At 42.9% G+C, this 26,105-nt stretch overlaps 1 protein-coding gene across 24 annotated transcripts in view; it reads left to right on the top strand.

Annotated features, from left to right (window-relative positions):
- The window catches only part of DST (dystonin), a 466,993-nt gene that overhangs the window by 170,845 nt on the left and 270,043 nt on the right, over positions 1-26,105 (top strand). For all 24 annotated transcript variants that reach the window (XM_006110983.5, XM_025182427.3, XM_075923642.2 and 21 more), the window contains one exon: positions 4,184-4,245. In XM_006110983.5, coding sequence (XP_006111045.3) covers positions 4,184-4,245 — 62 coding nt within the window. The remainder of the gene's footprint in view (positions 1-4,183; positions 4,246-26,105) is intronic.

Raw genomic sequence — 26,105 nt, 5'->3', positions numbered from 1 at the left:
GCCTTAATCATTACTCAGAGTCAGGGAACACTCGCATATCCTGATCTCGCATCAAAGCAGATCAAAGCTTAATGGCTATGCTGATTTTCTTATTGTTCCTTCTCTGCCCTGTATACAGACATCTCAGAGGGCAAGCAAGATTGTTTGAGATGTGGGAGGGCTGTCTGGCTATGGATCTCTTTCCTGATTTGTCGTAGACAAATTAGCCCCCATCATACAGTACGTATCGTTGGGGTTATTTCTCCCGATGTGCATTACTTTACACTTATCCACATTACATTTCATTTGCCATTTTGTTGCCCAAACACTCAGTTTGGTGAGATCTTCTTGGAGTCCCTCACAGTCTGCTTCTGTCTTGACTATCCTAAACAGTTTGGTATCATCTGCAAACTTTACTACCTCACTGCTTACCCCTTTCTCCAGATCATTTATGAATAAGTTGAAAAGGATTGGTCCCAGGACTGACCCTTGGGAGACACCACTAGCTACCCCTCTCCAATCTGAAAATTTACCATTTATTCCTACCCTTTGTTTCCTGTCTTTTAACCAGTTCTCAATCCAAGAAAGGACCTTCCCTCTTATCCCATGGCCATGTAATTTACACAAGAGCCTTTGGTGAGGGACCTTGTCAAAGGCTTTCTGAAAATCCAAGTATACTATATCTACTGGATCCCCCTTGTCCGCATGTTTGTTAACCCCTTCAAAGAACTCTAATAGATTAGTAAGACATGATTTCTCTTTACAGAAGCCATGTTGACTTTTGTCCAACAAATTATGTTCTTCTACATGCTTCACAATTGTATTCTTTACTGTTGTTTCTACTAACTTGCCTGGTACTGAAGTTAGACTTACCGGTCTGTAATTGCCAGGATCGCCTCCAGAGCCCTTTTTAAATATCGGTGTCACGTTGGCTACCTTCCAGTCATTAGGTACGGAAGCCGATTTAAAGGATACGTTACAAACCACAGATAAAAATGACTGCTTCTTGGAGCAGCTGGTACAGGACAGCTTGAGAGCTTTAAATTAATTCTGCCTATATACCATATATCCACATTAAATTTCAATCTCCACCATAATCACTTACTTTTAATAATATCTGATTCAGTACTCTAGGCTGCGTCTAGACTGGCATGATTTTGAGGAAATACTTTTAACTGAAAATAAGTTTTTCCATTAAATGTATTTCCGCAAAAGCACGTCTAGATTGGCACGGATGCTTTTGCGCAAAAAGTGCTTTTGCACAAAAGCATCCGTGGTCAGTCTAGACACGATTTTGCGCAAGAAAGCCCTGATTGCCATTTTAGCCATCGGGGCTTTTTTGCGCAAAACAGTTCTTCTCTATCAACACTGGCCCTCTTGCGCAAGTATTCTTGCGCAAGAGGGCTTTTTCCCAAGTGGGAGCATGAAAGTATTTGCGCAAGAAGCACTGATTTTGTACATTACAAAGTCAGTGCTCTTGCACAAATTCAAATGGCCAGTGTAGACAGCTGGCAAGTTTTTGCACAAAATCTTGCCAGTTTAGATGCACCTAGAATGTTTCATTCTCTGGGTTGCTGTTGTCCAAATAAAATGTTTTGTTTTTCACATGTTAATTAAGTGCTTAGATGTCAGTTTTGCTGCCTAAGACTGTCAGAATCCTTAAAACTCTCATTAACCCTCTTGGCCATGACAGTAGCTGAGGAAAGCCAAGTTTTCACTTTTCCTGAAAATTGACACTGTGGAAGTCGATGTTCTGGAGTTCAGTTTAGTGGGTCTAGTAGAGACTTGCTAAATCAAATGCTAAGGGCACCCCTGTAGCTGGAACTCCTGCTCCTCATGAAGAGTAGGGGAAGTCAATGGGTACATTTATCTGGTTGACCTCCTGCTATGAGGATGGTGCCAAAGCTCGGCCTAATGTACATTGATTCAGCTACATTTTTTGCATAGCTGGAATTGCACACTTTAAACCGACCTTCACCTCTAGTGTGGACCTGGCTGGAGAAATCTTGCCCTGATATCTGGCCTGTCTGCTTCACGCCCTCAAACATACTATGAACAGTGCCAAATCAGTGAATAAGTGACAATTCTATTGCACAGGTAGCTCCAGAGAGAGAATTTCTGAAACTTTCACAGGTGGTGTGATTTCCTGTGTGCCATGAAGCTCCTGCTTCCTGGGAGCCCTCTGCTGTGTTTGATTCTGGATGGGGCTGACGGAGTCACCCCTGAACAGATCTGTTGGCCATCAACCCTACATTAGGGCTATGAAGGATACATTAGCTCTGGGCTAGACTGCTGGTTATCTACAATTTTCAATATGTGGGGAAGGATTTCTTCACCCTGCTTACTGCCAAAGTGCCAAGACACCCCACCTCCTAGGAGGGCCCTTTCATTTTGTCCAATATGATAAGCAGCATTTGCCTGTAATAGCACATTTTCATGGGAAGTTACCAAAATGCTTTACAAAGGTGGATATGTATGCATGATTCCCAGTAAAACCTGACCCCAGTGTACACATAGAAAAATGACTTGCTGAAATGTATGGGTAAGAAGTAGAAGTCAGGTTTCGTAATTTCCAGATTGAATCCAATTTCCCTGCTATAAAGATAACCGACGTGATAATTTACAGGTCAAAGTCTGAGCTGTGGTGAAACTAAACGTATCTGATTCCTTGTTTTTCAGTTGTATAGTTTATTATTTTCAGGATAGAAAGAGAGAGATCCTGCTGTGTATACACATTTTATTTTCCTCTATCAGCAACCAGAGATAAACACAATATACAGATCATCTTCCCTGTATTCATTGGTTGTCTTTATTTATTAATATGTGACTTTCTTTTCAGAGTTTTCTGCGCTCTCACAAATCTCAGTGATGTTAGTGGTAACTAATGGTGCCCAGCTCCTTTGAAAATCAAGCCAATGATCTAAAAACTGAGATTATTTAATTAAAATTCACTCTGATTTGCATATTGCTTTATGGCCAGTTGAAGTGAGTGTAGATTCACACTAGCAAAAGTAAAACCAGATGACATCCGAGTAGGATATGGCACAATTTACACTAAGAGAAAGTCCTGCTTGGTGCACATCTACCATGCAGCCTACTCTCCCATGTAGGGTAACCAGGTGTCCAGTTGGAAAAGGGACTTTGATGGCTGTAGTTAGCACCACTGACTGGGCCATTAAAAGTCAGATCAGTGGTGCTGAGAAGCCAAAGCAGGCTATTACCTACCTGTCCTGGGACACCACACTGTGCTCTGGAAGTGGATAACAGGTCTAGCTCCAGAGGGGATGTGGGCAAGGAAGAGGAGAGTATGAGTCTCTGTGCACTATCCCCACAGCCCTGCGCACCAATTCTACACTCAAATTGGTGAGAAACTGACAGAACAGTGTGTGCTGAACTCCTGCCCCCAGCTTCCCCCTTCTTAGGAGCTGGACCTGTTGGCCGCTTCTGGATGCAATGTGGTGCCCCAGGCTGGGCAGACAGTTTGGCTTAGTGACGCTGACTGGGAGCCACCCAAGGTAATCCCAAACCCACATGATGCAAATTCTCACAGTTTATTGTACAGCTTCCATCCTGTTGGCTCAGTCTTTTGGGCAAATCTGCTAATACTATTGTCTCCTACCTGAAAAGTACTGGCAGCTGAAGCTGAGCCTCATGCCAGTATAGTGAACATCTATGCCTGCATTGAGGGATAGAAGAATACAACAATACACAAATGTAAATGAAAACACCTCACACACCCTACATTGGAACAGAAGATCCCTCCTCCAAAAATAATTTTATTGTCAAGTAACTACTGTACTCAGTAGTCTCTCTGATGGTAAATGGCTTAATGATTATGTAGATTGTAAAGTGTCCAGCTCAAGTGCTCATGGCTCTTATTAAATGTACCTCATTCGCTTTAGTGGAACTTTGAGAGTAGAAGACCAAAGTCTTTGTTGTAAGGAGTGATTTTCCTGATAGAATGAGTAATAGAACAAAAGGAGATGTTGATTTTACTGTAGAGGAGACATGATATATTACAGGATATTATATAGAGTGCCTGCCACATAAATTAGTTCGTGCATCTGTCTCACAGCTTATTTCTCTCTTCTAACATTGCCAGAGTGTTTATTTGTAAATATTAATAAAATCAGCCATGTCGAACCTTTTGCAGTGCTATGTTATTTTTAAAGATATTGAAACTTTTCTTTTCCTTATTCCCTAGATGAACGGGACAAAGTACAAAAGAAAACCTTCACAAAATGGATAAATCAACACCTCATGAAGGTCAGTTTATATTTCTGTTATGCCAGTGACATGGAACATTACCTTGAGTGAATGTGGGTTTTACTAAACATTTGGTTTGAGACTATGGTAGTGTTGCTGTAGAATAAAGACATGGAGAGAGGCAGATTCTGAAGTTTTGGGAATAATGGAAAAAATGAAGCATCATTGCTGTTAACCTTTTTGGTGCTTGCAAATGGATTTGCCCTAAGTGCTAGAGTAGGGGTGGGTAATACTTTTTGCAGGGGGACCACTTCATGAATTTTGGTAGGTGGTCATGGGCTGGCTCCACCCTCTACCCCAGGAGAGGCAGGGACTGAAGGGACAGGGTTGGGGACCAGCCTCCCCGCAAAGTTGTCTGGGGCCAAAGGCTTTGAATTACAAACATAGCAAAGGGATCACAGCTCCGCTGCTACCACGTTGCCTGGCAGCCACCCGGGGTTGCTGCGGCTATTTAAAGGGCTCATGGCTCCAGCCCCTGTCAGGGTACTGCTTAAATTGGATCCTGATGCCTGAGCCCCCCTACCTAGAAATTTAGTGGCAGGGGCAGCAGAATACAAATAGAAATCATTTGATCTGCGATCTGGATCAAAGTGTTAGGTGGGCCGGATCTGGCTCCCGGGCTGCATCTTGCCCAGCCCTGTGCTAGAAAATCTCAGATGGCAGGGTGATTTATTTGAGTGTTCATGTATGAAATTAAAATGAATCAGTTTTCTTTGGAGAAGGAACTAAGTAATTTAATTTGTGAAGAAGAAAGTGACCTTGAAGATTATAAATACAGGACCACTTGAGGGTCATGGATGTGCTGTTCATGGTTTAGAAGTAAATGCTTTCTAAAGATTAAAATATTTTTCAGTAGCTTCCTTGTGGATGGCAGTGAACTTAGCCCTAGAGACAGAGCATATCATTTTAGCAACATGTGTAGCTTTTAATCAACAGAGAATAGAAGGCTCTGAGTTCACCTTCACAGTGTTGCCCTTCAGCTCTAAGTTCAGTCCACTGTTTCATTGCCAACTGTCTCGCTCAGACATTTATTTGGAGGAACAGATTGTGTGATTGTTTAATGTAACTTGCTTTACTTTTAGTGTATGGTAAATGTTGAATTCATGTGTAAATTGAACTAAATTAAAATGTATGTGTAAACTGTCAGAACTTAAGATGAAAACTCTGTTGCAAGGTTTGCTGATGTGCACATTTTGTGGGACACAGCACCTGAATTTTTCTGGTTTATTTAATCATTTTGCCATCTCTCTTTGCTGTGGCTGCCCTGATGGTGCTGGGGGGAAAGAGGATGTATTAGACACTTTCTGCCAAAGAACTGTAAGGGTTTTTTTTTTTTTTTTAACCAAAATTTGCAATCAATTCCCTTTACTTTTTTTCACGTGGCCTCTTTGAGATTTTGGAAGATGCAACCGAAACCAATCTGCTAGTGAATCTGAACACATGAAACTCTGAATTCAGACAGAGTTATGATTATGGTATGTCCTAAAACATTTAATCCACACAGCCTCTTGCCAAATGAGGAACCTGGCAAACCCTAGAGGGAGAGCTTAAATATCCACAATACAAACTGATCAAAATCCTGTGAAACCTAATCTGTCTGTGGGAGCAGACTTCAAGCTGTTCCATGAGTCCTTCCTGACACCGTTACTCCCTCAAGAGTTGTTGTGCCATTAGCTTCCTTATTGCAGCTGTGCACTACTTCTTCCTGAATATTGTGGATCAGAAGTCATGAAGGGATATAACGCCGATCATGCCATCCATATCCTTCAGCTGGAAGGAAGCATGCTCTGATAGCAGGTGCCCCTATGGTTTCCCATTCATTCTGACGCCTTAACTCCACAGATCCCCAAATGAGCATATATCCCTGAAGTGAGATTTCTGCCAGCTAATTAAAAGGGGCAGCATGCTGCAGAGTGGCTACTTGCCATTCTGTGATTTTATTATGTATGTGAATCTGTAAGAAATGTGCCATTGTCCCAAAGCATAGGCAACTCCACTATACGCTAGTAACAGACTGCCAACAGTTGGAAGCAAAAAGGCAATTCTCAGGCTGATTGCCATGCATTTCTCCCTATAGTTTTAGATCGCGGTAGGGAACCTTTTTTGGGTTAGTGGCCGCTGACTTACAGAAAAATCAGTTGGGAGTCCAGGGGTTGCACATAAGTGAGAAGTCAAAAACCAACCAACCAACCAACCCCACCCTCCCATATAAACCTGGCTCCCAACTGAGAAGGAAGAAAACACTCCTCACATTCCCCCATGCACCAGAGCATAGGGGGGCCCAATCTAGTAGATTTTTTTTTGTGCACCAGCTCCGTGGTGGGGTGGTGCATGGGCTGTAGTGCCACTGTGGGCTCCGCAATGGTGGTGGTGGTGGTGAGGAACCCTGAGTGTTGGGAGCCAGATGCAAGCAAACCAGAGGCCGTATCTGACCCCCAGGCCTTAGTTTCTCCACTTCTGTTTTAGGTAATTGTTATCTTGTTTCAGGGGCTGTTAATCTTTTTCCCCACTAGAAAGGAATTTTAAAGATATTGTTTTAATTGTATATGTGGAGGAGGGGAGGAGAGAGTACATATCTGGGATCTCTTCGAGAGTGTTCATTGATACAAAATGTAAAGTAATTTCTTTATGTGTTTACAAAAGCTAAACAAATGTATCTCTGAAATTGTAATTAAATAAATTCTACTGTATCATTCTCTTTAAATGGGCCTTACACTTTTTAAGGTTTCAAATTTGGATTTTATAAACATAAAATATAACTAAATAAGATTTTAGTCTAAGCTAATATGGCTAGAAATAGTGGCAACAGTTTTTATTTTTTTAGCTAAATAGTCACTTGCAGAGATTTGAAGCCTTAAATCACCCAGTTATGAGTGCTTAGGAACCTCAGCCAAGTCTTGCTCCTGATATAATTGATATGGGTTTGCCACTGATTTCAGTCCATTTTCATTGTCCAAGCTGAAACAAATGCACAAAGTAATCAAATAGCTTGCGTGATGAAAAGGTAACTGTAGGGTTAAAAAATTATTTCTGTTTTAGTCATTTGAGATATCAGTGGTAACAGAGTTAAGGGTTGTGTTTTAAAAATATATGAAGCTGATACTGGATCCTATTCTGCCTTGTACACATCTCTAGCCATAAGAGTTCAGCAACCAATGGGAAACATTCTCCTAATACAGCAGCATCTTAAGGCTGCTATTTGCATCTCTATGCTGCCCCTCTCATAGCACTAGAAAGGGTAATGAAGGGTATGTCTACACTACCCCGCTAGTTCGAACTAGCGGGGGTAATGTAGTCATCCTCACTTGCAAATGAAGCCCGGGATTTGAATTTCCCGGGCTTCATTTGCATGAAGCCAGCCGGCGCCATTTTTAAATGCCGGCTAGTTCGGACTCCGTGCCATGCGGCTACACGTCATTTGCAAGTGCGGATGACTACATTACCCCCACTAGTTCGAACTAGCGGGGTAGTGTAGACATACCCTCAGAGACAGAGAAGGGAATCTTCATAATCCAGAGTCCGCGGTCCCAGAATCAGGTTATAAGTCAAATTTTGCTTCCCCACAGACTGTAGGTTGTGCTTCTTTTGTTATGTAGCACATATTATGTTCCTGTAAGTTTTGTTAGCAGGTTCCTTTGAAATTCATACTTATGCAGTAAGTTAAAGTATTTTCTTCTTTCAGTGCATTCATGAACACATACAACCATTGTAGCCATTACTTTCTTTTCTGTTACTGTTGTATAACTTTTGTGGGAGGAATAATGACTTGGAAATTTATAATCTATCCTTTGGAAAGGTCAATTTGAAGCAACTTTAGGTCCTGCTTCTGCAAAGGGACATGAATAAGCAGATCAGAAGGGAGTGGGAGTGTTTCCTTTCTGGTCCGAGACTTGAAGGGTTTGCAGACCTTACACTTATCTGCTTGGTGGGCTTCCCCCAGTACTGAGGACATGAGTCATGGGGGTTGTTTGTCAGCATAGATTTTTGGCAAGAAATGGAGGGTTTGAAGCCCTGCGATCTTGCCATGCTCAAGTACCAAAGGGGACATTGGCAAGAAGGGAAATCCTTTCACTCCTGCTGCTACAACACTAACTGCTAAGTTATAACTATTGTCAAACTAACTATCAAGCTATTTCAGTTTACTGCCCTCCCCTTTGGACTTTCAGTGGTGCCCTGAGTGTTCACCAAATGCATAGCAGTGGTGGTAGCCTTCCTTAGGCACCATGGAGTGCTGGTTTACCCTTATTTGGATGACTGGCTCCAGTGAGGCTGCTCCTGCCAGCCGGTAGAGATGCACGTTACATTCACGTAGGCCATTCTGCAAAATGTTAGAACTGCTACTCACCCCCGGAGGTCAGCTCTCGTGCCTGTGCAAAGGATCAAATTCATTTGGACAGTATTTGATGCCAGGAGGGTAAGGGCTTTGCTTCAGGGCATGGGTTTACAGTACTGACCCAGTTGCTGTGGTTACTGGCTGACTTGCCAATCACCATGGCCAGGACATGCCTTCAGCTATTGGGGCACCATAGCTAATGGGGCATATGCCTTCATCCTTTGCCTATATCCTCTCCAGTCCTGGCTGTCATTGATGTATCATCTGGGGTGCGACAGCATCGATGTAGTGGTCAGAGTTCCCCACTGTGTGATCCACGCCTTTCTGCGGTGGCTGGACCCCCCAGTCAGTGATGGTTGGCATTTTATTTCACACTCCGCAACCCGCAATCTCTCTAGTTGCACACGTATCCGCTTTGGGCTGAGGTCTCACCTCAGGGACCTCACCACCAAGCTCTATAGATAATGGAGGAACTGTCTCTCCACATCAGTGTCCATGAACTCTGGGCAATCTGCCTCATGTGTCTTGCTTTTCAACCCCACATCAAGGGGCAGTGTGTGGCGGTCATTACCCACAATACAATTGCTATGTACTATATCAACAAACAGGGAGGGGCCTGGTCATCTCCTCTGTTCTTGGAAGCACTTCCTCTGTGGAAATTTTGCATAACCCACTCTATTTACCTGGAGGTATCATATCTTCCAGGGGTCCAGAATCAGTTGGCTGATTGTCTCAGCTGCTGCTTCTTTGCTCACAAATGGTCACTCTGGCTCGATGTCATCCACACCATTTTCCAGAGGTGGGGGTTTCCTTGGCTAGACCTCTTTACCACCCAGAATAACTGGAAGTGCCCCCCACTTCTCCTCATTTTGGAGTCTGACCCCAGGATCTCTTGCGGACGCCTTTTTAATCCCATGGCACACCAGTCTATATGTCTTCCTCCCATACCTTTTGGTTCACAAGGTGCTCCTCAAGCTCTGCAGAGTAGGACAAATGTTATTCTGATAGCCCCAGCCTGGCCCGTCAGCACTAGTACTCCGGTTTTTTGGAGCTGTTGGTACAATCGCCCATTCCACTTGCTTTGCTCCCATACCTCATCACACAGGACTGCAGGTGTCCTTGCCACCTGGACTTTCACTCCCTTCCTTTCATGGTATGGCAGCTTCCTGGCTAAATATAGCCGAGCAAGCTTGCTCAGAACTGGCCCACCATTTTCTCCTTAGTAGCAGGAAACTCTGTACCAGATTCACCTATTTGGCTCAGCGGAAGTGTTTTTCATTTTGATGTTGCCAGAGCAACCCGGGCCCCTTGTCTGCTTCTGTTTCCCAAGTGTTGTGAGTACCTAGTGTCCCTGAAGCCACAGGGCTTAGCAGCTTCCTCTCTGAATGTACACCTGGTTACCATTGCTGCTTTCCCCCTGGGGGAAGCTGGCCACTCTGTTTTTGTAAGCCCTTTGACTAGGATGTTTCCTCAAGGTCTTGGACAGACTTCATCCCCTGGCTCAGTGCCTTGTACCTACTTGGGATCTCAAACTGATCCTTTTGGTGCTCATGGGTCTCCCCTTCGAGCCCCTGGCCACATGCTTCCTGCTCTACCTGTCATGGGAGGTGGCTTTTCTGGCTGTTCTTTGAGATGTGTTGCTCATATCTGTTCCGTAACTACCCTCCTTCCCCACTGTTTGAGTAGCCAGAAAGAAGGAACTGAGGGGTGGCTGGAGAGACAGGGTCATATATACAGCATCGCAGCAACATCATTCCAGGGGGTTCCACAGCCAACCCAACTGGTAGCAGCTAGGGTAAAAACCTTCGGGCAGCTGTGCATGTGCCATGCTCACACACCTATTTGGGACATGAGCAACACATCTCGAAGAATAACAGTTACAAAAAAAGTGAGTAACCATTTTTTTCTTGAGAGTAACTGCATCCCTATTCAGCAAAAAACCAAGGCATGTACTTAAAATTAAGCACGTAATTAGATGCTTTGCTGACCTAGGGACATAGATATTACCATGATAGACACCTTAGAAATTCCTGAGATACATAGTTTAGGTCTAGGTTTCTAAAAATAATTATATTAATTGAAAATTTAAAGTAAGCTTATCAAAACATTTACATATTCCACAGTTACTGGAGCCAAAGGGATTGCCATTCAGTATTTTGCAATGCAGACAGTCCTTTCCTTTCAGTTGATTATGGATCTAAGGCTCTGTCTGTATGGACAGTTGAGCGACATACTTTCATTGTTCACAGGTGCCTAATTATGTCCCACTGCCTACTCCAAAAGACAAAAGTTATGCTGTGGCAAGTGGCAGTGTACACAGTACGTTGTCCGCAGGAGTGCTCTCCTGTCAGCAATGTCAACCCTGCTTGTTGGGTGTGGAAGTATTACGTCAGCAAAAGTGTCAACAAACGGTGTGTACACTGCCTCCTTTTTTTGTGACAAGGCTGCGTCTCTAAAAGCTGTGTTGTGTAGCTGAAGCCTAATAGAGCTGATTAAAATACTGTTTAAAAATTGACGGCTTTGTTTAAATGTTATCTTTTAAACTACTGACATAGTTTCCGAAGACATGAAATCTTGGACTTTGTACTCCACTAATACTGTAGTATATATTTCCTTAAACTGACATTATTTGTTCAGAGGATAATTCACTTGATGCAGTACCAGCCATAATATTTGAGCAAAGGTCTTAAATTTTTACCTCTTGAAACATTTTTATAGTGTAGCAAGTGTTTTAATTTTTCTACAGAAATGACTAAGTACATTAAATCACGTTACTTTTCTACAATAGACAGCAACTAACACATGAGAGTGGCTAAATTTGTGGGACAAAGAGGCTTCCTTCTTAGATATCTGTAAAAATAGCCCCAAGCAATGGGTGAGAATCTATGCTTAGGAGCCAAAGAATGTTTCCTGATTTCAATGAGAATTGGTTCTGGGGCCCCTGATGTTTAATGAAACAGGAAAGAATTACACCCCCCACTCTCCTCCAAAATGTGATAATACAGGTTTGAAATAAGAAGGATGAAGAAAGAAAACAATGAGTAGGTAGGGGATATAAAGGATGGAATAAAGGAAGGAGTAAACATAGGAAAGAATAAGACCATCTTGACTCTTTCTCCTCTCTCTCCATCTGTATATTCTTCTGAAATACACATTTTAAAAAAATCTGTAGTGATACACCCTTGCCCCCAAGGTGGAAATGTATTACTTTTATATAAGGAGCTCCAGGATTTCAACAGCAAAAATAATGAAAGTAGTATTGAAAAATAAGGCTTTAATGAACGATGGAAAAACAATAACAACCAACTAAACAATTTGACAAATATTTTAGAGTTCCTTATTTCAACAAAGCAAACACAGACACATAGCACTTAAACTCCAAAATATCCTTCCTCTCTCTTCCGTGCACACTCTCTCTCACTCGCTCTCAAAAACAATCAATCAAAAAACCCACCACATTTCAGTCTTACCATTTTTACCTGGTGAAAAGGTTGTTGAGCATTTCTTTACAATCACAGATGTCCAACCCTGCTTCTTCAGTCTCAGCAGAACACTTGGAATGGAGGCTGTTTATCACATAGCTAGAACACCACCCCCCAGGAACTGCAACCATTTGGCAGAATACAGGCCATTATTGACAGCAGTCATTTGCTAGGGGCACACAGTAGAGTGAACTACACTGTATGTCCCTCTGGATTCTCCATAGATTGTGCCCCAACCAGCAGGATCCTTGGCATCCTGGCTACCATTCCTGCACTGATCTGATATCAATAGTCCCATAAATCACTGTTTTAGGTTTTAGTGGCTATGTCTACATGACAAGGTTATTTTGAAATAACTCCTGAAATAACTATTTCGAAATAGTGTGCCCACACCATGGGGAAACCTCAAAATGTGTCCTAGGCAGACTCTCTTAATGTGGATGCCCTACCTCAATTTAGAGCCTCAGGAAACACTGGGACTAATTAGTTTGAATGATTCTGGGAAATAGTTATTTCAAAATAATAGCAGCTGAGCATCCACACTAATCCTATTTTGAACTAGTAAGTTTGAAATAGGCGTTATTCCTTGTAAATTCAGGGGTTATTATTTCGAAATAACATGCATGTTATTTCAAAATAATTTTGAAATAACATGGGTGCTGTGCGGATGCTCACCTTCTTAGTTCAAAATAATAGCAGTTATATTGAAATAACTGTAGTGTAGACATGCCCAGTGACTGTCAAGTTCCTGTTGAACAATATTTCTCACTCTATATAAACATTTTTTCCAATGGGGTGACAGTCACTCTGCATCCTGCCGCTGCCTTGCTTCCTCCCACCCTCTGCCTCGGTGAAACGAGGAGTAACAGTAGTTTGGAATAGGAAGCCTAGTCCGAACTACCTAGTTCGTGCCGCGTGTAGCTGCGCGGCACGGAGTCCACACTAGCGGACATTTAAAAATGGCGGCGCCTGGCGAGATGCAAGTGAAGCCCGGGAAATTCAAATCCCAGGCTTCATTTGCAACTCTGGTTGCCTACATTACCACTCTAGTTCAAACTAGGGTGGTAGTGTAGACATACCCTGGGTTACTTGTTTGTACATATCTCCTTTTTCCATTCAGTGGTCTCAGCTAAACAGCCTCCATTTGATTTTGACAAATATCAGTGCTCCTTGCAAGTGATTGTGGACCTGTAAGAAGGTCATACTATCCATATTTAAGTGAAAAGTGAGGAATTTGGAAAGTTACATTGCACTCTAAACAAGAAGGTTTGTTTCAGTAGGTTTAGTAATTGTACTACTGGGAGTTAAATTTAAGCATTTTGAAATGCTTTTTTCAAGGTAATGCTTTTTTCTTTTTTCAGCACTAATATACTTATTTATTGCAGGCTAATATATTAATTTATTAATTCATTCTCTTTTTGTGAGTGTATTATTTGCAATTAAGACTTGGGTAGTTTGAAACTTAATTAAAATTTAATTATTTATCTTCTTGAGGTTTTAACAGATAAGATATAATTGTACCAACTGCAATTAAGCGTTGGGTTTTTAATTAATTGTTAAATTATTCATCAAGTTAAACTTTGTTATCTGTACACTTCTCATCTATGTAAATTTATCTACTCATTTATTTATTAGTTTAGAAATATACTGTCTTGAGCCTACTCTCCCTGGAGCTAATGGTAACTGTGCCATGGGTGTTGATAGGAGTTGTGTAGGTTGCAGTATTATTACTCTATACCAAGTTACATTGAACAGCTAGCATTTATCATACCACAGCACTTTACTCCACAGCTCTATTTCCTATTCTTAGGGTGCATCTACACAGCACCCTTACCTCAGAATAACCAAGGTTATTTCCAAATAAAATGCTATTTTGACAAATTCCTTAACCCTTATAGACTGAGGGTTACAGGGATTCTGGAATAGCGCGCCTGTTACTTCGAAATAATGGAACGTTTAAACATGTATCCTGAAATAGCTCCACTGTGTAGACGTAGCCTGGGACCATTTCTGATCTCAGTTGCATTGGGTGTGATTGTAGAAGTGAGCATAAGAGAAGAATGGGGTTCAGAATTAAACACATTTATTACCCCTGGAGAAGTAAATACTGATTTTTTAGGGTGTCCGCTGTGACTTGGATATCTAATCACTTATGTATATGCATAGCTTCATTATGGGTTGGGTTATAGAATAAGGATCTTAGTTTAAAGAAAGATAAATAATATTGGAAGTCTAGTTTCTAATTTCTAGGTCATTTATCAAAAAAACTAAGATTGAAGTCAAGTGTTTTAACCAGAATAAAGTCTTATCTGTTGATCTCATATTGTACCTGTGTAAACCTCAAGAAAGTGACACTTTTCAAAAGTGAGGCCTGGTTACAGTATTCAGCTGTTCCCTAATTTCACAGCTGCTTTCTCATGGTGTGTGAGCACCACTAAAAGCTAAATCCCTAGATATTGTGGTGTATATTCCAAGGAATATGTTCCTGTATTTGTTACATACACACGTACACACTCCTCTTGTTGAAGTGAAAATAAATTTTGGATATGCCAAGAACGCATTATTAGGCCCTATATATAGGATATATTGGGTTGAAGTCAGTTTGGTATTTGCTTTTTTCTTAACAGTGTCCACTATAGGTGTCTAATTATATTTGTCTTACATCCTTTAAAGTCCTCATAACTTTTCGCTTTTGATACGAGTCCATTAACATTCCAGTTTAGTAATTTAAACAATTCATTCCTGTTTAATTACAATACTCCATCTCTCAGTTTGCTGGCAAAATTGTTTTCAAACATTTCATTTTCATAGTTAATCTGTGCATAGATACTTTATAAGACTTACGTTAGGAATTTTGTTAAATTAGTTGTGTCATCCTCAGTGCCATAGTTTCTCTTGGAATGTCCTATACAAAACAGTGAGTAAATTTGGAACCTGACAGTCCTAACAGATTTCCTTGTAAGAGAAATGTTAATGGTTGGGAAACATCTGGCACATCTTCAGTGTGGTAATGGAAAATGGCAAGAAGCTTATACAGTAAAACTCCGATGGTCTGGCATCTAATGGTTCGGCACTCCTGATGGTCTGGCACCATCAGGAACCCGGAAGTGCTCCGAGCAGCCGGACCATTGGAGCTGCTCTGCCCCCAGCTTCCCCGATTCAGCCGCTGCTAAAACTGACCAGGAATCCTAGGAATCCTAGTCCGAACTAGGTTCGAACCAGCGGGGATTTAAAAATGGTGGCTCCCCGCTTATGCAAATGAAGCCCGGGAAATTCAAATCCCGGGCTTCATTTGCAAGTGCGGTATGCCTACATTACCCTCCTAGTTCGAACTAGGAGGGTAGTGTAGACATACCCTGGGAGTCTTTCCATTGACTTAAATTTACTTGGCCTTACATCAGGGATGGGTAATAATTTTTGATGAAGGGGGCAGTCCAAGTATTTGGTAAGTGGACACGGGTCACACTCTTCCATGATATTAATGGAGGAGGTGCGGGGTCTGTGATGTTGGGTGGAGAAGAGAGCTTGGGGTAAGGGACTAGGGTGCAGGAGGGAGTATGGAGTCTTGGAGGGAGTTTAGGTGAAGAAGGGGGTTGTGATCTGGGCAGGAGACTTCAGTGTAGAAGGGGGCGCAGGATCTGAGAGGAGGTAGGAGTGCTGGAATGGATTCTCACCTGGAGGAAGCGTGCAGTAGGGAGTGCAGGGTCTGGGAGGATTGTAACCTAGGGTAGGAATGCAGGAGGGGGTACAGTGATCTGGGTTGTGTTCGGGGCTAGGAGATTGGGGTGGAAGGTCTAGGAGTGTAGGAAAGTGTGCAGGGGATTGGGGTACAGGGTCTGGGAGGGGTTAGGAGAGCAGGAGGGGAGCAGAGGATTAGGGGAAGGGAAGGAATGGGGTACAGAGGCATACTGTGACTGAGAGATGTTTACTTGGGTAGCTCCCAGCCAGCAGCCCAGCAGGTTCCTCAGCCAGGGTCCCTGCCTTACATGCCCCTTGTAGCTCTGATAGAGGCTTATGGCTTGTGGCTCACCATTGGCCGCATTTGATTAAAAGATATTTAGGAATTAGAAGGAAGATATAAACAGACTGCATTGAACAGGACAGGCGGACATATTAATTAATTTATAGTAATTAATTTATTAATTCTTTTCCCTCAGGATTAGAGTTCCCGCTCACATTCTGGAACTGCAAGGGAGTTTGTGGCCCAGATCTAAGGTCCTTCCCCCATATTCTATGAGTTTTTGTTTTTGTTATTTATAGAACTAAAGCCTAGCATAGTTATTCCCCGAAAGGCCTTCCGTGCCTCAGGCTGCTCATTCAAACGAGGTAGAGAAAACAAAAGACATGAAGTAAAACTTTGCGCCCAAAAATATACATTTGGGGAGTCAATCAGGAGCTGAGATTATTAGAAGCATCAGTCTTCCTATGATAATGCTCTTTGTTTTAGCTCTTTGAAAATTAGGTGCATCTTTCTCACTTCCTTCCTTTGATCTCTTTGAGAAATACTTTGAGTTCTAGTTTCTCACCTCAGAGGGAGAAAGGAAGGGTGAGCCAGTTAATTAGAATCCTTCCCTGGAATTTGGGAGCTCTCAGTTCAGTTCCCTGCTCTGCCACAGATTTGCTGTATGACCTTGGGCAAGTCACTTAGCCTGTTTCTGCCTCAGGTCTCCATCTGTAAAATGTACTTCTTTACCTCACAGTTACTATTGTGAAGATAATACGTTAAGGATTGTCAAGTGCTCTGACGTCATGGTGATGGAGCCACATAAGCACCTTATAAGAAACATTGTCTTTCTTTGTAGGGAAGTTGAGATTGGAGAGGTAGAAGTGTCAATGCCCATTTGGTTCTTGCGGGTTCTATACCACCTATCACAGGGCTCATTTTTTGAGGAGTAAGGGTTATTTCGAAGGAAGGGCTTTTTCTCGAAATAACCCAGTAGGGATCGCGTTTGTTTTCTTGAAAGATGCTATTCTGGAAAAGTGGCAGTCCGCGATTATGCAAATGAAGCGTTGGAAATTCAAATTTGCACTTCATTTGCAATTTCGCTTTTCTGTATTTGCATTCCTCTCTCTGAAAAGGAATGCAATGTAGACATACCCTTAGTGGGCTGACCTTCTTGCCTGCTTCCCTTTAGGGGTTGGTTTCACTGCACAGAGGGGTTGAGAGAATAGAGACAATGCTGTCAAAAGCTACATTCATTTTCTTTTGTATTTTCTGAAGGACTGTAATGGGTACCACTGCTCTGCATCCCAATTATGGAACTTCATGAAGCACTTTATGCCTTGTAAGATACAAGTTACTTAGCTCACAGAAGCTGAAGTGATAATCAGTCCTTATAGGAACCCTTTATATGCAAACATAGGCCAGCTGTGCTTTTCTGTTGAAAAATGCCATACATTGTTCAAATATCTGAACAAAGTAACTGAAAAGTACCAGGAAGAATGCAAGGCATTTGTATAGGCTCCACTTTGTACTTTTCTCTATGTTAGCGCTTTATCTGTACTTCGGTCAAACCGCCTGCCAGTGAATGTCTTTGAGAAGTACTCCAGTGAAATATGATTATTGTGAAATCACTGCTTGATATCCTATGACGAGGGCATACAATTATCCTTAGATAGATTCTGCATACAAAGTAGCTCTCTAGCTTGGTATGAAGAGGAATGTTTTTGAGAATTTACCTTTTCAAGGGGATAGTTTTTTGCTGTGTGCTATAGCAGAAACAAAGGTCACTGATCTTCAGCAGAAATCAAAACTAACCCCATTGAAGACAATGGAGTTACATCTGTGTAATGCCCACAGTATTGTTAAGTCTTTAATTAAAGTAATGAAATGGTACAATAGAACTTCCTGATACTGATGAATGGATTGCTGGAGTTTACTGGAAGGGGGATTAAAGACATGCAGCCCTGGCAGCTGATGTGGATGAACCAGTGCAGCTTGTGTGGGTTACGTAGAGTGTAAACTCTTAGAAGCAGAGACCACCTTTTTGTTCTAGCACAGCGGGGTGGGTGACTGGGGCTTCTAGGAGGTGCTTCAATACATATGAAAGACTTGTTTCCATTATTGGGTTTAGTGTGTGGGTGCTGAGTAGAGTTGGTGGTTGGAGATACACTGGAGGTCAGATGATCTTATGTTCCCTTCTGGCCTAAGACTCTCCAACCATAATAGTATTAACAATAGCAATGCAGACTCCACAAAGCACTGATGTATTAGGTTAACTATAGATATCAATATCAATACCCCTACACTCATGGAGGTTGGGTGGGAGATTGTTTTTTTTTTTTTTTTGCTGTTTCCTTTCCCATTCAGTGGTCTGCCACAACCGCCCATTATTAGGAACTGAAATTCTCCCTGCTAATGTTTGGTGGATTAAAGCCATTTGCTCTCCTTCATAAGTTTTGATAAATGCCTTCAAGTTGCTAAGTGCCTCCCACATCTTCCAAAGCTGCTAAGCCTCCTGTCCCCGGATGTGTTTTATGTGTGGTACAGAAGGCTGCCTGAGGAGGCACATATTTTAATTTGTACATGAGCCCTGGAGAACCTAGGGCTGATTCTGATTCTAGTCTGGTGCTCAGATTTTTAATGTACCACAGAAGCACCAATGAAATATTTCTGACACTTTTCTTGTACATTGAAAGTTCTCAGCTCTGTACAAGCATCTAGAGGGAAATTCTGTCTTGGCAGAACTAAGGAGAAACAGGACAGTGGATTTTTGTCTTCTGATATCAGAGTAGGACACTTTGGGAAGGGACGGACATGCAGTGCTACTCCTTTTAAAAGAAGTGGCAGTAGCGCTGATGAAGCATGCCTTGTGCACGCTAGGGCTGTGTCCAGACTCAGGGTTTTTTTCGGGAAAAGTAGCCTTTTCCCGAAAAAACTTCCCCTGCGTCCAGACTCAAGCCGCGTTCTTTCGAAATAATTTCGAAAGAACGTGGCTTTTCTTTCGATGGTGGTAAACCTCGTTTCACGAGGAAGAACGCCTTCTTTCGAAAATTCCTCTTTCGAAAGAAGGCGTTCTTCAATGTAAATAGGGCTTCCTCGAAAGAGAGCATCCAGACTCGCTGGGTGCTCTCTTTCGAAAAAGCGGATTGCTCTTTCGAAAGATTCGCCTGCAGTCTAGACGCGATCTTTCGAAAGAGGCTCTTTCGAAAGATGCTTTCGAAAGAGCCTCTTTCGAAAGAAGCCTGCAGTCTAGACATAGCCTAGTTGGCCAACAGCACCACTTTGAGTGTACCAGCCAGTACAGAAGCTTCCCTAGTGTTCACTTGAGTGCTATAGGAAAGAACCCTGTCCAGCTAATTCGGAAGAAACTGTCCATAGCTGTACATGTGTACAGCAGAGTCCAAGTGTAGCCCAAATTAATGTTTCCTCCTGGTATCCCTTTGAGGCAGGAAAATGCAATAGAACTCCTTTTACAGATCGGGACATATGAGCTCAGAGGCTAAGTGACTTGCTCAATGCCACAGAGCTAAAAAATAGAGCCCAGGGCCTTGATTGCTGGTTACTTTGCTCTGATAAGTCTACTACACTCTCACACCATAAACAGTGCCAAGCTGTGTTAGAAATATTGTGAGACATAGGGCATCACTCTGAAAAAGATGATTTGCTTTGCAAGATTCTGTGTTTTTTCCCTTTAGTAAGAGCCACTTGAATGATCATTTGGTTTGCATGGCAAGCACTTATCATAAATTATTTTTCCAGATAGATTAAAATTGCCTGCGGTTTTGCATAGATCATTTAAATCAATCCATTCTTCACATAAAAAAAATCATATCAAATTTCAGCCTACTACTTTGTAATAACTGGGTTTTGATGCAGTTTCTGTGTCATGTACAAACTGGATATATGCATCTATTTCTTTTCAGCAGTTTTGGGAATTATATTTGTTTGTCCTCTCCTGCTGATTCAGTTTATGAAGTGTGTTTTGCATGCTTTAGTTGAGACCAAAATGAATGTTATTTGCATCTTGCAAAGTGCTCTTCTTTCCCTAGTTGCTGTTTAAATATATAGCTAGGATTGCCACCTTCTGGTAAAATAATAGTATGATTTCAGTTCTTACTTCTGGTTATCTGTTCATGACTGTGGCACTGGAGGAGGAAACTCTCTGGCTGTGTCTAGACTGGCCAGTTTTTCCAGAAAATCAGCTGCTTTTCTGGAAAAACTTGCCAGCTGTCTACACTGGCCGCTTGAATTTCCACAAAAGCACTGACTTCCTACTGTAAGAAATCAGTGCTTTCTGCGGAAATACTATGCTGCTCCCGTTCGGGCAAAAGTTTTGCACAAAAGGGCCAGTGTAGACAGCTGAGATTTGTTTTGCGCAAAAAAGCCCCGATTGTGAAAATGGTGATCGGGGCTTTTTTGCGCAAAAGCGCATCTAGATTGGCCACGGATGCTTTTCCACAAAAAGTGCTTTTGCGGAAAAGCATCCGTGCCAATCTAGACGCTCTTTTCCAAAAATGCTTTTAACGGAAAACTTTTCAGTTAAAAGCATTTCTGGAAAATCATGCCAGTCTAGACGTAGCTTCTGTGTCTTAAGAGAACTTTCAGCATAGCACAAGCAGACTAGTGATTCTAAAGGCTGTAGAAGCACAGAAGGTGAAACTAAAAAAGAAAGGGAACATGAAGTATATAGATTTTAGTTCCCCTACAGACCACATAGTTTGTCTGTGTCAGAGTTCCAACAAGAGCCTTCTGATGTACAGTCCCTTTTTCTAATCAGTAACCCACATTGCCTATCTTTGTGCTGTCTACAATTTCTTCTGCATTTGGACTATGAGTGAGAAGGCAGCTTAGGCTTTGTGTAAGATAGGCAAAGGTGAAACAAACCCCCACAGGAAATAAGAAGCGAAGAAATAGGAAACAGTAAAAGATAAACATGCTTGAGTTGATGTAGACAGACTGCAGTAATAAACACCCAGATATTCTCTGTTAAGTGAAAAAGAGCAAATGATTGAGGTGAAGAAAATAACATCAGTATGTTCTGGTCCAACTGATAAACTGGGATATTCTTGACTCTCCAGAGGGGCACTGAAAGGAGTGTGTGTTAGGGATATTACATTTTGATTAATCAGCTAATCGACTAGCCAATGGAATTACCATCGACTATTCAATTAGTCAATAAGGGGAGCACTCACTATCCACCTGTGGCTCTTGTAAATTTCAAAGGAAGAGGTACAGTGGGGAACCCATGCGAGCGGGTTCAAAGGGAGAGGCGCAGCAATCAGAACCCTATTCGAGCAGGGACTGCTTTGTTCCCTGCTTGCGACATTTCCTTCGCTGTGCCTCTGTCTCTCCCCTCCCTCGGGAGATGGTGCTGAGGGGGAGGACCAGCTTTTAAGCCTGCTCGCACCAGCTCTTACTCCCCCCCACCTTGGTGCCTCTGAAGCAGAGGCAGCAAGGGGGGAAGCAACTAGTGGAGTAGGGACTTGAATACCTGCTACGCCTAGGTGCATCAGGTAGTTGATTAGTCGTGTACATCCCTAGTGTGATTATGCCCCTGACTTTCAAATGCTGTGTTCCTTTCCTCTCTTTCCAGCTTGGCTGGCAATGCTTCGTAATGGATCTCTATTTGCACAGTGGAGTAGGGTGAGGTTGCTTTCAGGACCATTCTCTTCAGGAGTGCAGCTATCTACAGCCCTCCTCCTCCCCCTCCCCCCCCCGCACACACACACACCTTTGCCACAAACAGTTTAGGAAATAAGATTTGGCCTCTTCCAATCACTGGGGTAGCTTGAAAGGAAAAATCAAAGCCGAAGTATGTATTGATTTATTTTAAAATAAAAAGCATTGCACATGTGCAGCATAGCGTAGCACTCCCAACCTCCCCTTTCCCGCATGAAAATTCAGTAGGCTCAGTAGACACTGCCATGTATTTGTTCCTGCTCTAAACTGTTGGTGTTAGACACAACTACATCATTTATTTTGAGAGTGCTAGTGATAGAACAGCTAAGAGAGGCTGCAGCATATTCTTTTAATAAATGAGCCCACTGACAGGTAGACACAACTTGGTTTGATCTTGGTGAGAAAATGAAATAATTGAATGATTAAATTTGCAGTTCAATTGTTTGGAATATTAAAAGAAAATCTCTGAAAGTAATTCTATTTTGTGCATATTCTTGCAAGGGCTAACTCACTGATCTTAGGGAAGATCTATCCTGATGTGAGACCAGAATTAGCCCTGCCATTTTGGGAATGGTAGGTTTTACTATAAAAAGAATAAATTGTGTAATGATATTTCCTGCTATGTGATGGGAGTATTGTCTCTGGAAATTCTTTTGTAAGCAGATTTCTTAGTGTGGACCCAAAAAAGGAAAAATAGCGCTTTCTCTCTCTCTCGCTCTCTCTCTCTTCTTTAATTAACACTGCTATCACCAAAAAAAGAAAAAAAAAAAGAAAACTAGGTCTGTCAAGCTGCATCCCTTGGAGGCATATGGAGGGCAGCTTGAGTCAGTCGTGCACAGGGGAAGAAGGTGGGGGGAGAAGGGTCTGCTCAGGCAACTGCCTGGCTGTTTGACTTTTAGAAGTGTGGTCTTCTGGAAGGAGGAGATAAAAGGTATCAATATTTCAGTTTTTCCACTGGAGCTGGGGGGAGAACAGCCTCTTTCTGCTCTCTTTTCTTTTCTCCCACCTTTCCGTGGCAATTTGTGTTACTGCACCTGACAGGGAGTATGTTCTCTGGAGCCGTTCATGCTGCCCTTTTGCCCAGAGGGTCTGATATTAATGCAAATTTTAAAAAATTAATGCATTAATTGTGCTGTGTGTTAATTGCATGCATTAATGACAGCTAATTGATAGCCCTAACGAAAACTCTAAACACAGACATTTAGCTAGATGAAGGCACCAAAATAACATGAGCTATTTGCTGTGACTTGTAACTGGTAATGAAAGAATTCTGAATAGTGTGTAGGTTCTTTTTCCAAACGTTTGGCAGTTTTTGCCTTCCTATCTTTTTGGGTTTATAAAAGAGTCTGGTGGATAGGATGTAGGACTGGTCACCAGGAAGCCAAGGGGGAATAAATGCTGTGTTGTGCTACCTTTACTCCAGCTATGCAAAGTGGCTGTAAGAAGGGAATTGAGGGCATTCTTACAATCTAAGGGTACGTCTAGACTACATGCCTCTGGCGACAGAGGCATGTAGATTAGACTACCCGGCATAGGAAAATGAAGCGGCGATTTAAATAATCGCCGCTTCATTTAAATTTACATGGCTGCTGCGCTGAGCCGATCAGCTGTTTGTCAGCTCAGCGCGGTAGTCTGGATGCTCCGTGGTTGACATCAAAGGCATTTGTCGACCTCCCAGGTATGCCTCATCCCTGGGAGGTCGACAAATGTCTTTGATGTCGACCGTGGAACGTCCAGACTACCGCGCTGAGCTGACAAACAGCTGATTGGCTCAGCGCGGCAGCCATTTTAATTTAAATGAAGCGGCTATTATTTAAATCACCACTTCATTTTCCTATGCCAGGTAGTCTAATCTACATGCCTCTGTCGCCAGAGGCATGTAGTCTAGACGTACCCTAAATGTAGACTGACCTTTCACTGATCTAAATAGGAGAGTTCAGATGTCCATAATAAATATAGGTCTCAAACATTAAGATTTTAGCTCAACAGAAACATAAAAAAATGCATGCATCTTGTTACAATCATCTACCTGCATAATGTTACACTAGTGACTAGTGGTTACTTACACGTTAAACACACTGCATTCATGGGAGGAAGTGGGCAGCTCATAATGGACAAGACTCTTTAGAGTCTCTAGAGCAGTGACACTCAATTAGATCAGACCAAAGCCCAATTTGAGAACTTCATGATAGCACGCGGACAATTTGTGCAGGAGGCTGACCAAAACAAAAACCCAAACACCCCTCCTCCACCACCAACAAAAAAATTTTCAGCCGCGAATAAATAAAGTTGTTTGTTGCAATATAAATATTAGTGTTTCTGTCTTAATAAAGTTTTAAAATCAGAACTATTATCCATTTTTGTGGCAGTCTCTATTGGAAAGATGGCATTAACAATCTCAGGCTCGAGTCACATGGTTCACAATGTCATCTTTGTTTTTATCTCTGGCAACAAAGCTCCTCCAGCATTTCCAACATGCACTGCTTCGCAAGTTTGGAATCTGGGAAAGGCTTTTTCTTTTTAGCTAGTACATTCCCACATTCTCTGAAGAGAAGCAACTATTGCTTTTTCCTGTACAGTTGTTGATGTTGTGAGAATGACAGTTGAAGTGTGATATGAAGACTTCAGATTCAGTTTTGTCACATCTTGCAACACTGCCAGAAGCAAGTAACTGCTTTGATTCAAAGTAGGGACGTTAAATTTAGATTAATTGTCTAAGGGTATGTCTACACTACAAAGTTAATTCGAACTAACAGACGTTAGTTCGAATTAACTTTGATAGGCGCTACACTAGCGCTCCGCTAGTTCGAACTTAATTCGAAGTAGCGGAGCGCTTAATTCGAACTAGGAAAACCTCATTCTACGAGGACTAACGCCTAGTTCGAATTAACTAGTTCGAATTAACTCTTTTGCCCCCCTCCCGGCCCCGGAGCCCTTAAAGTGGCACGGGCTGGCTACGGTGCCCGTGCCAGGTGCAAGCCTGCCAGCACCCAGCCAGCAGACCCTGCACCTGGCACGGCTCGAGCCAGCCAGCCGCTGCCACCCAGGCCTCCGCCTCTTCCCAGGACCAGGCTGGCGGCTCCCGGGAGCCTGCCCGGGTCCGCAAGAGGCGGGCGCCCACCTGGTCTAGTGCAGACATTGCGGACCTCATCCACGACCTCCTCACTAGGCACAGGAAAGTGGCCGTCTAGGGCAGGATAGCTGCCAGCCTGGCCACCCAGGAGCAGGTTGGCATGAAAATCAAGGTGGTCCACTGAGACCCCCGACCCTGAGCCCTCAGCTTACAATGGCCGTACTGGGTCAGACCAAAGGTCCATCTAGCCCAGTAGCCTGTCTGCCGACAGCGGCCAACACTAGGTACCCTGGAGGGGATGGACCGAAGACAATGACCAAGCCATTTGTCTCATGCCATCCATCTCCAGCCTTCCACAAACAGAGGCCAGGGACACCATTCCTACCCCCGGCTAATACCACTCCATGGATCCAACCTCCATGACTTTCTCTCACTTCTCTTTAAACTCTGTTCTAGTTCTAGCCTTCACAGCCTCCTGCAGCAAGGAGTTCCACAGGTTGACTCTTTGCTTTGTGAAGAAGAACTTTCTGTTATTAGTTTGAAGCCTGCTGTCCATTCATTTCATTTGGTGTCCTCTAGTCCTTCTATTATAAAACTAATGAAGAACTTTTCTTTATGCACCCTCTCCACACCACTCATGCTTTTATAGACCTCTATCATATCCCTGCTCGGTCTCCTCTTTTCTAAGCTGAGAAGTCCCAGTCTCTTTAGCCTCTCTTCATATGGGACCTGTTCCAAACCTCTGATCATTTTAGTTGCCCTCCCCTCTCCCACCCTCTCTCTTCCCCTCTCCCACCTTCTTTTCCCAGTCTCCTCGAGTTTTGTTCAATAAACAGAGTTTCTATTTTTGACCACACGTGTCCTTTATTTTGTACATCAGGTAGGGGGGCTAGGGAGGGGTAAGTGGAAGGAGGTGAGGGAGGAATGGGGTATGAGCCCCCGATGGGGAGGGCTGGGCTGGCTCTGCGGGCTCCTCGGGGTGGAAACTCTCCTGAAGCCCCTTGATTGACCCCCCCTCCGGATGGCAGCCTGCAGCAAGTGCATCCGGGCTGATGGCCGAGTGCTGTGATGTGCCGAGTGTGGGCACTCAGGGCACTCCAAGCCAGGACTGCTTTGCAAGCGGGGAACCCCTGAGAACAGTCTGTCCGGGGTGGGGGTTGGGTCCCTTTAAGCACAGCCCTCAGCTAGCCTGAGGCAGCAGCCCCACACTTTAAGTCCTAATCTGATGCCCTGCCGGCACTACTTCTGGCCATCCTTAACCTCAGTTCAGGGTCCACTCAGTGTGGACATGCTAGTTCGAATTAGCAAAACACTAATTCGAACTAGTTTTTAAGTCTAGATGCGCTAATT

The sequence above is a fragment of the Pelodiscus sinensis genome, chromosome 3 (assembly GCF_052426305.1).
Source record: "Pelodiscus sinensis isolate ZL-2025 chromosome 3, ASM5242630v1, whole genome shotgun sequence".
NCBI lineage: Eukaryota > Metazoa > Chordata > Testudines > Trionychidae > Pelodiscus > Pelodiscus sinensis.
Note: the sequence above shows the minus strand (reverse complement) of the source record. Positions and strands in the feature narration are given on the sequence as shown.